This window comes from Akebia trifoliata, chromosome 14 (assembly GCF_017979445.1).
Source record: "Akebia trifoliata isolate Shusen 1 chromosome 14, ASM1797944v1, whole genome shotgun sequence".
NCBI classification, from domain to species: domain Eukaryota; kingdom Viridiplantae; phylum Streptophyta; class Magnoliopsida; order Ranunculales; family Lardizabalaceae; genus Akebia; species Akebia trifoliata.
In genome coordinates this window covers 415,420-425,336 of record NC_141388.1, presented here as the reverse complement: position 1 = coordinate 425,336, position 9,917 = coordinate 415,420, and the positions used below count along the sequence as shown (strand labels likewise).

The window sequence follows — 9,917 nt, the reverse complement described above, 5'->3', positions numbered from 1 at the left end:
TTATTTATTTTATTTATTACATGGTATAATTACCGCAAATATTGGGATCCAAAACATGAATTTCTGGACCAATCAACTCTACCTTGAATCATATCTTTAGTTAAGACAATTATGACGTTAAATTGTTTAAAGGAAATGTACAACAAATAAGATGGTTCGGTGAAAGGATACCAACTTTTAAAATAGAACCAAAAGATGTAAGAGTGGGGGCCTCCCAGAGACATATTAACCTCACGAATTAGTTACCCTTTTTAAGAAACAAGAAGAAAGAATGGGGCCTGCATTTCTCTTTCCACATGGCACTATCTCATTGGTTTGTTGACCATGCCCTTGCACAATACAATTTTCTTGTTTCTAGGTTAAGCTGTTCATGTAGCCAAGAACAGATAGTTGGGATAGAACTTGATTGATTTCTATATCCATTGACTATTGCAAGGTGATTCTACTTTGTATGCACATTTGTGCATCCTATCGCATTAATTTCATGCAAGGATATCTCTACTTAAAACAATGTGAATAAATGAAGAAGAGTACAAGACCTAAAGTCAATGTACAATTGTAAATACAAATACACATACTATGCATATAGTACCTCTTTTTCTATAGATTTATATGGAGGCGGCAGCAAGTCGTGCAGATCAGCAAAAGTATTTTCACAAGAAGATGGGTTATTGTCAGGGATTGAATCCAGCACAGAATCTGGAATAGCTTCAAGGGTTTCCTCAAGAAAGGACTCGATGGTCTACACAGTTCAAGAGCAACAAGAAAGATCTAAAGCAACATCCAACCATAAACAACTGAAAGCATTGATGGATGATTTAAAAGAGGATCATGGTCTTCTGATTACCCAAAAAACATCATACGTTCTCAATTACTGACATACCTCGCAATGGCGTAGTGCAGCATCAACCTTGCGCTTCCACAGACCATTTCCAGGTTCCGAATGGAAAATGTGTAGTAAAGGCTGCAGCATACCAGTATTGCAATCATATTATTAGGAAAGAATTAGTCAAACAGATTAAATCCATCTTAAAGATATTTTCCAAGAAACACAAGCACTCCCTGTTTTTTTTTTTAAATGATCAAGCATCCAACTCTAGAATTGCAAAAAACCAGTAATCCACGTGTGGAGATGATGGGAAGTTTTCCCAGATACAAAAGTAAAATGTACATGATATAACAATGAAAATGAAAAAGTTGATGTAGTTAATGAGCGAATAACAATTGTCTGCCAATATGCAATCAGATTAGTAACATCCAAATTTTCTGCCACATTTTTGTCTCATCCATCTCTCACAAACTTAAGGCTCAGTTCAAGAATATTTTTTTTGATAAATATAAATTTTATAAATGAAGAAAAGGAGGAAAGGAGGCTGAGATAACCCCCAAACAACAAAACACCATCAGCAACAAAGAAAGAAATAAACAACAGAAAAGAAAACACATCCGGCGGGAAGCTATGAGTCACAAATGATTCCCCAATTAAATACAAAATCTTGAAAGCACACTCCCTCAAAGTCCTTACTCATCTTCGACCAAAGGAAAAGAAGCCCCAAAATCTCTAAAATCACTTGTTGAGATGAGCTCTCCTTGCTGTGGAATATCCTGTTGTTGCGTTCTCTAAGAGGAAGATTTCAATAAACAGAAGAAGAGGAATGTCTGCCCTACTGGTGCATGTAGATAAAAGAATATTACTCCTCTTTTGTCGAACACTTGTCCATCATGACTCATGAGGGTATTTTGAGAATCTAAAACCAAGTCACATGCCCTTTTTTCGTTGATCACTAATTCACTATAAAAAGATTTTTACTTGAAAATAAAAGAGGAAAGACAAAGAGGGGGTCAAGCAGAACCAGGTAAGACAGGAGAAGCAAAGAGACAGGCAAGAAAGAAAACACCCAGAGGAGCCCAAAACGCCTCAATCAGGCTCCTTACAAACAGGCTCCATCTATACAGAAGATCTTCTAAAAGAAAAAAGAGCCCTCGAACTCGTTTAAATCTTTTCACTAAACGAACAGAAAAACTAAAAGCAAGATGATGACCTCCTTGAGAGAATGCTCCTTCCCTTCAAAAGCCCAGCTATTCCACTCTTCCCAAATTCCCCAACACTAGATTACAAAGAATCCTTTATGTATCTATAGGCCATGGTCTGCCAACCATGAAACAAAGCAGCAATAGATCTAGGAAAGCACCACCAGAGATTGAATAGGAGAATGAAGTAAAACCAAACAGCATGCGCAAAAGTCACATGCCCTTAGTAAATCAACAAAACACCCTTATGCCAAGCAAAGATGGCAAGTAACATACTTTCTTATACACATGCGACTAGGGTAGGCATTCCACCAGAGTAGAAATGAGAAGCTTGAAATATTCCTTACTGACCTTAACCACCTGCCGAACATTTGGCTTATTAGGCCCATATTTTCCTACAACAGAATCACCATATACCTGAAACTGTTCAAGGACCTACAAAGATTTGCAAAGGGTGAGAAGAAGCCCACAATGAATACAACTAAGGTAGCTTTATCAATTCAAGTACCTGACGGCGTGAAAGACCAACACCAGGGGCACCATATACTGAGCTATCAACATGTCCCAAAGTCGACCATGGACTGCCACAAATGTGGTTGGCTTGTTAGATGTTCCAACTAGTATCAACCAGCACCGAAAAATAGAAATGAAACCGGAAACAAGAAAGAAAGAGAACTTGATAAAAAGGACAAGAATTCCAGAGATTAAAAGAAAATGACTTCTGAAGCATTCCAAAGAGTACTTTCTCTTGTTTTGAAAACAATACCTTCAACCTTTGTGGAAAAAAAAATTGCAGGATTCACACGCAGGCCTGTTTTGTAATTTGGATAAGGTATTTATGGTACTTGTTTATCGCCTATACATCACAATATGCAGTTCTACATCTGTGATAGTCAATTTTCTTTGTGGAACTTCAATTTCTCAATTGACATAGTAATGCTTCAATTCCTCATGCATTCCACGTTCTTTAATATAAGAGCTTTTGTAGACTAGTGACTGGTTCATTTCTATTTAAAGACTACTAATTAGATTTCCTAGGTCCCTTACAGGTTCCAGTGGCATGTAACTATTATTCAACGACCAGTTCAAGATTTTCTCTGCAGCCATACTAAAATGGCAGTCCATCTTTTTCACAAATGTTTGCTGAGTGGTATTTTTTTTCTATAAAGGGTAAATCAGTGCAATTTTTTCCACAAAGTTCATGCTACGACAATTGATATTACAGGGGTCAAAAAATAAAAACTAAACTAAGAGTACCTCACCTTTTATACCAAAGTTAACCAATTGATTGAAATAACTCTATCAGATTGACGAATCTCAAGACAGATATTTGTAGTAATATTAATTTATATATCCCTCCAAAAAAAATAATGTGCACCATCTTCACTGACATTATTCTCACAATAATCAAGTCCGCTTATCCTCACAACTCGATCATCTAGAGTAACATGGGTCCCGATTAGAAAACCTACATACTAATGATTCCTGCAATCAAATTTTGGTCAGTTCAGTGAAGTTCTAAAACTAAGTATATGAACTTACATATTAGTTTTTATTTTTATTTTTTATAAGCTAACTTACATATTAGTTGATGGATGCATTGCATGATTTGAAAGTAAAATTAGACAAATATTCTTCACATCTACTTTGTAAGTGTTGCAAGCACAACATAATATTTATAAATAATTAACAGTAGCATCTTGTGTATTGAGCAAGATATGCAGCAACTTTATTACGTAATCTGACCATACTTGTTATAAGAAGCTCGTCCGACCATCACCCCATGAGCTCCTTGTCTTCGTGCTGCGTTAACCTGCTAAATGAAATTGTGAATAACAGTACAAATTCAAATATAGGATCCTTTTGATGTTGTATGTAGTTAAAAAATATAGTCAATGTCTAAATCTTCAAAAAGGGAGTGGAAACAGAAGCAGGGAAAGAAAATATTCCTTAATCAAATTGTATGTATATTGACATGCGTTATACGTTAGGGACCAATGTACGGTGTAGATGATAATTCATTATGGTGTATAAAAACAGTAAATGTGTCAGCATGATGACCTTGTCCTAGCAAGCTATCCTAATACATGATTGAAAAATATTGACATTGTTTTCAATGATCCCATGTTTTGTGTCCCAGTCAGACAGAACAGATAAAGAGTTATTTTGGCAAAGGATCACCTCATCAATGCCAGTTATGCCTCCATTCATAGTGAATTGTAAGTCTGGAAAATCACGCAAAAGGGCAAAGTAGTACTCATATCTGCATATTAAATAAAATGTCGTCAATTTCCTGAAACCAAAAATGACATTACAAAAGAGAGAATTCCATGAAAAGCTTTCGACCAAAAAAAAAAAAAAAGGAATTATGATTACTACAAATTTAGAACCAAGGAAGGCGGCCCATGCCGAACATGAGCATTTGTCTTTAATCAAATAGATATCCCCGGGGAGCATTTTGAAGTTTTTCCATGGGTTGCAAGAAGAAGCCTTCAATTCTTCACATCATATTTTATGAAAAATGCTTCCATTGACCCATTTGGGCCATTTTGAAAGAGACATTTGGATTTTTGAGGAAAAAGTTCCCAAATTTCCGTCATTTCCACAACACTTAGACCATTTCCATGACAATTGTATCAACTTCCACACTAGTCAAAATATTTTTGTATGAAATGTTTCTCTCTAGGATGATCAAAATAGACACCAAAATCCTAATTAGCACACTCCCACCCCCTCTCTTTGGACACCCAAATTTTCTGTCAAATACTTTACTCCAAAGAACATTTGGTTCCTCCACAACCACTTCTCCAAGAGAGCTCCATTCATCTTCAAGAATTGTCTCAATCCCTACCACCCAATATCCTTGGGTTTGCATAGAGCCTCCCAATATGCTAAACAGTACTTAATTTGTCATCTTCACTCCTCCACAGAAACTCCTCAATGAGCTCCTCCCCCTCTTTGCCACATTAACTAGAATCGTAAACAACAAGTAGTCGATAGGAAAAATTGATAGGATATTCTTAATCAAAGCAAGCTTCCCCCATATCCCATATATTTGGGTCAACAAAAATCTACTTAAAACATGAAATAAAAAATCAACCATGACTCAACTTTCATTTTCCTAAATTGTACTTACGTCCTTTTCGAAATAATAAACCTACTATGGAGCAACTAATGAAAATGGAAATTTTCTTAAATCTACTAAATTTCATTCAACCATTCTCAAGAAACTCTTGCACCTATTCAAATACAGAAAAAAATGCTATTCACAAAAGGTTGCAAACTCAAATTTCATTAAAATAGCAAAAATTAGATTTTTTTACTACAAACAATAGAATTTAATTTCGTTGTAACTAATAACTGTCCTTAATCCTTGTATAATGCTGCATGCTATGCAGAGCTCCGTGGATGTGCCATGACAAGGTCCTCCTTCCCTTCTTGCATGCATCCATATACAGTTTAGATGCAAAAAATATGAATACCCATATACACTCAAATATTTCTTATCAGAAGTTCCAGTTTAATTCTAGTTACTCAAAGATTTAGTAGAACAGCAGGGTTACAAAGCAGATACATACTTTAAGGGAGGAATTTTTCGATTTTCTTCGGGGCTAATGCCATTGAGCAATGCTTTCCGTGCATGTATTATGAAATGTCTAGTTGGAGATTGAGATGCAACTGTATGAACAAAATCACCTGAAAAGAAAAAAATAATAATCAGAATAAAATCAAGAAAATTCTTGCATATATGATAATAAAGAACAAAAAATAAATGTCCCTAAGTCACGATTGTTTTCTTTAATTAGGTAAGCTTCAGTTAAAGAAGGCTCTTACAGAGTTCATCGTATGAATCATGATCATCAACTCCTATTCGGCACTTTACACTGACAGGAGCATCACAATTGGCAGCAATGGCTGACATAGCATCTCCAACAAACTTCCCTTGCAAAAATCAAGATATCTCTATCAAGCTACATCAGAAAAGCTATCCAAACATGAACTGGCAAGTCTATTGAACTCCGTAATTAGCAGTTGAGTTAGGCCCCGATTCAGACCTTTGGATTAAGCATAAGACGAACACCAAAGCACCCATGTCCGGCCACTTTTCCACTGGGGCAACCACAGCTGGCATATCAACCACAAGTTCTCAACACATGGATGAAAACAAGGAGGACAAAAATAGGTGAAAGAGAAAAGCTAGATACGAACTTAAGATTAATCTCATCATAACCGTAGGCATTTGCAAGTTCAGCTGCTTTTGCCAAGTTATCCAAATTACTCCCACCAATTTGAAGAACAATAGGGTGTTGTTCTGGTGGAAATGCCAAGAATCTATCCTGAGTGACAGTGAAAAATTATGGAGCATCAATGATTGTTTAAAAGATAATCTATGAATCTTAAACATATTATCCTGAAATATCATGAACTGGACAGTGTTGTTGGCAAAAAGAAAATATCCGGATTGTTATCATCATATCACTGATAATAAACCCAGAGCGATTTTCATTAACCTTCTCATCTCTGCGCATCTCAGCAGTTATATAAGCTATACATTATTGTAGAGGAAGAGGAATAAAACGTTGACAGTAGAGCCATTCAATACTCTCTTTTTTTGATAGGTAAAAGTGATTCATTAAAGAAAAAAGGACTAAACAAAAGTAAAATGGAGATCAGAGGAGGTGAGGAGCACTTAACAATATGCTGCAACACCGCTAAAAGCTTCACAAAATACAATGTCACACACTTACATTAATCAAGGCTACTAAGGATAAAAAGAAACTGAAGCATATGGGGTGAGATTAAACACCCAAAAGTATTGCATTCTGCATTATTATTACAATGGGAAAAAAAACTACATCTCTGAAAATAACTTAGTTCTCCTTATAATAGAAAAACAAGACAAGGCCCATTGGTCTTACCAAATTGTCCTTTTGATGAACAATAGTTTCAGCGACAACCATCTCTGTGTAAAGCCACGCATGCTTTGATATGAGTCGAGCAAGAGTCCTGTAATGGTTATCCGTCCAGTCCATCATTGGAGCAACACTGCAGAATTCAGTGACTGTAATTAACACAAGTTGGTAGAGTTTGAGAAACTATGAGTTGCTCTATCTATCAAAATGAACTCAAATCGAAATCCCATCCATGCCCACCTGAACCAAGGAGGAAGATAGCGTTCCGCACTCATAACATCTCTCATGTGTGTTGGATGCATCTTCTGAGCTTGTGAACAAAATTTTCTTGACTGAGTTGAATGACCACATAATAACTTGAACGACGATCTTTTATGAGTTTTGAAGGCATTTGAATGAAAAGGAGTCATTGAAGAAACCAAAGAATGTAGCGTAGACTTCATCCTCACTCCCCAATCAGATCGTAGAATTTTTCTTTCAAAGCTAACTGTCCATAAAAAGAAACCAACCGCATTTTAACACAAGCATTCGTTAAGACCATCTGATAAGTCTTATGAACCAAACTAATGCCCCAAGATCACTTAGGCGATAATGGTGCGGAAAGTTAAGCCCTTATCTCTTGCAAGTCGTAACATGACACCATGATGTCACAGCCGGCCAGCTGAAGATGTGGTGTTGGGTTTGACACTATTTGATACATAAAGTCATGCCCTTATCTCTTACAGTCATCGGCCCCACAAATCATTCTAAAACGTTATGATAATTGAATTACCAGATAACATGGCTTTAAATAGAATTGAATGGTGAATATCGATTCGTTCAAATTCGAATCTTTTGCGATCGGGATTTTACGAGAAACAGTGCAGAATAAAAAATCCAATTATGGAAATCAGACTAAAATAGGTTAATTGGAGCTAGAACTGCAACATTATTCAATTTTTTTTTCTTACTGTAATAATAAGTACCAAATGTAAAGCGAGAAAACAGCATAATATCGTCGATCCGTCTATCTGCATTTAGAGAAGTCATCATCGATGGTTCGTTCTACCATGATTTAAGATTTTATTTAATCAGAATAAAAACCAAACAAACGCACACCTTAGCAGATAAAATCAAAGTAGTTTTCGTGCTCATCTGAGAGATTAAAAAAAACGAGAGAGGAGAATAAAAATAAATGTAAGGTTAGGGTTTACAGGATATAGTGAGAGAGTGCCACCGCTGGATCGCAGGAACAGTGTTAGTTGAGTTGAGTCGAGTATGTGTTTCAGTATGTCCGACGAGAGAGAATGCGGGAAGAGATAAATCACCGAAACTGTGGCGCCAGAAGTCCAAAACTCACTCTTTCCAGAACGCTTTTCACAACTCACTCTTTCCGGAACGCTTTTGAGTTTTGACACGGCATTCAAACTTAATCGATTCCGGTTTGACATGGTCGATTTAGAACTGGTTGGGCATGAACCGAGCGATCTGCTAAATTCCGGTTCAAACCGGGCCTTTTGTTTTTTTTTTTTTCAGAGAGAGAGAGAAAGCTGGGATTAGGAAAATCCCAACCGGACGATTTCTTGAATAACTCAGCCTTTTTTCTCAAAAACTCGGTCCACTCATTTGATTTGGATGACTTTCTTAGCTTTATTTTGCAATAGAAATGATTTAAAAAAAAAAAAAACTATACATGTTTTTAATTTATATAAAATATTTTTTTTGTGGTTAAAGCTTCTATTAATCTAACTTATAACAAAAAATAAACAATTATTAAACAAATACTTTTTAATTGATATCAAATTTTAATTAAACTTTCCAATTGATATGTCAAATCTGCTTGAACCAATTTGAGAGGGAATGACTGGGTTGATTCCTGCACGCTATGGGTTTAATCTGCTTGAACCCAAAGACCTCTCTTGTTTTTTGGATGCAATAACAAATTGCTTTGTCGAACCAAACAGCTTGAAAAGATGGCATGGTTTTAAAATTTGATTTCACGTCTCGTCTTGTCCATGTTTGATATCGAACCGTCTCGGATGAGTTTTTCAATACATTTAAAATGTCTCGTCCAAAAATTTTAAAAATGAACAGGAGGTATTAAATCTCATTTTAAAAATTGACTTGTCCATCCTTCTCATTCATGCCTGATGTCAAGACGACTCGAACGGTACGTCTCAGTCTCAGATGAGTTTTGAAACCATGAGATTCAATAGATGAGTTTTTCCCTTGTTTCATTTAGGGGCTAGGCTATTTGCACCGTACTCTCTACACCCCACTTACAACACATTTTAAGATGGGACGTATAGAGGTAACAGAAAGGCCCTTCGTTGAGATGAATAAGTCTGTGTGGCAATAATAGGCCTCATTGTAAATGGCCTTTTTGACCCTCTATTGGTGAGGACCGGATCTTTTGTAGTGTGTTTTCACTTCAGTATCTGTAGTCTTTTTTAATCAGTAGAGATTGAAATCTTGGAAATTAAATCAGACAAGTCAGCCTAGTATGAATCATGGTGTAGATCAGTTTTGGAAAAAATAGAATTCTTAAGTCCAACAAAGACTTTGAAGATGGACGGTCAATTTTTTAACGACACAGATTTTGTGACTGTCCTTCATCATCTAATTTTACTATAGGGTACTGCAGGAAAACACGCAACAGAATTCAAACTATGAAAAAAAAAATATCAAAGAACGTTAATTTTGATAGTTGAAATTTGAACGTTCATCATTTATTTTCAACACCATGGACTAAGCTCAAAAAAAAAAAAAAAAAAAATCAATCGTTTGAATTGAAGTTTTTCCATGAAATCTAGAAGTCAGTGGTGTTGATTTGCCAATGTAATAATCCATGTGAGCCCAAAAGACCGTTTGTAAGATTTGAAATCTTTACAAGTCGAGCAAGCCTGAAAGGTTTGTTGAGTAACAAACTTGTAAAAGTAGGGAGTTTTTGTAATTAAAGTTGCAACAGATGGGTCTGCCTGGTAAATCTCTCAA

General features: G+C 35.9%; 1 protein-coding gene across 6 annotated transcripts; it reads right to left on the bottom strand.

Annotated features, from left to right (window-relative positions):
- Positions 1-497: 497 nt before the first annotated feature.
- LOC147385232 (uncharacterized) lies at positions 498-8,548 on the bottom strand. Of its 6 annotated transcripts, none has more exons than XM_086422070.1 (13): positions 8,043-8,472; positions 7,185-7,431; positions 6,951-7,077; positions 6,241-6,368; positions 6,087-6,156; positions 5,866-5,968; positions 5,610-5,727; positions 4,213-4,294; positions 3,783-3,847; positions 2,540-2,612; positions 2,383-2,466; positions 884-964; positions 498-742 (listed from the first exon to the last, which is right to left on the bottom strand). In XM_086422070.1, the coding sequence occupies exons 2-13, from the start codon at positions 7,385-7,387 to the stop codon at positions 578-580; spliced, it is 1,299 nt and encodes a 432-aa protein (XP_086278196.1). In that variant the 5' UTR covers positions 7,388-7,431; positions 8,043-8,472; the 3' UTR covers positions 498-577. The 6 variants fall into 6 exon arrangements, with proteins under 6 accessions (XP_086278196.1, XP_086278194.1, XP_086278197.1 ...); XM_086422068.1 differs by having other exon boundaries at positions 8,138-8,472; XM_086422071.1 differs by having other exon boundaries at positions 3,783-3,844; positions 8,138-8,434.
- Positions 8,549-9,917: the final 1,369 nt, after the last annotated feature.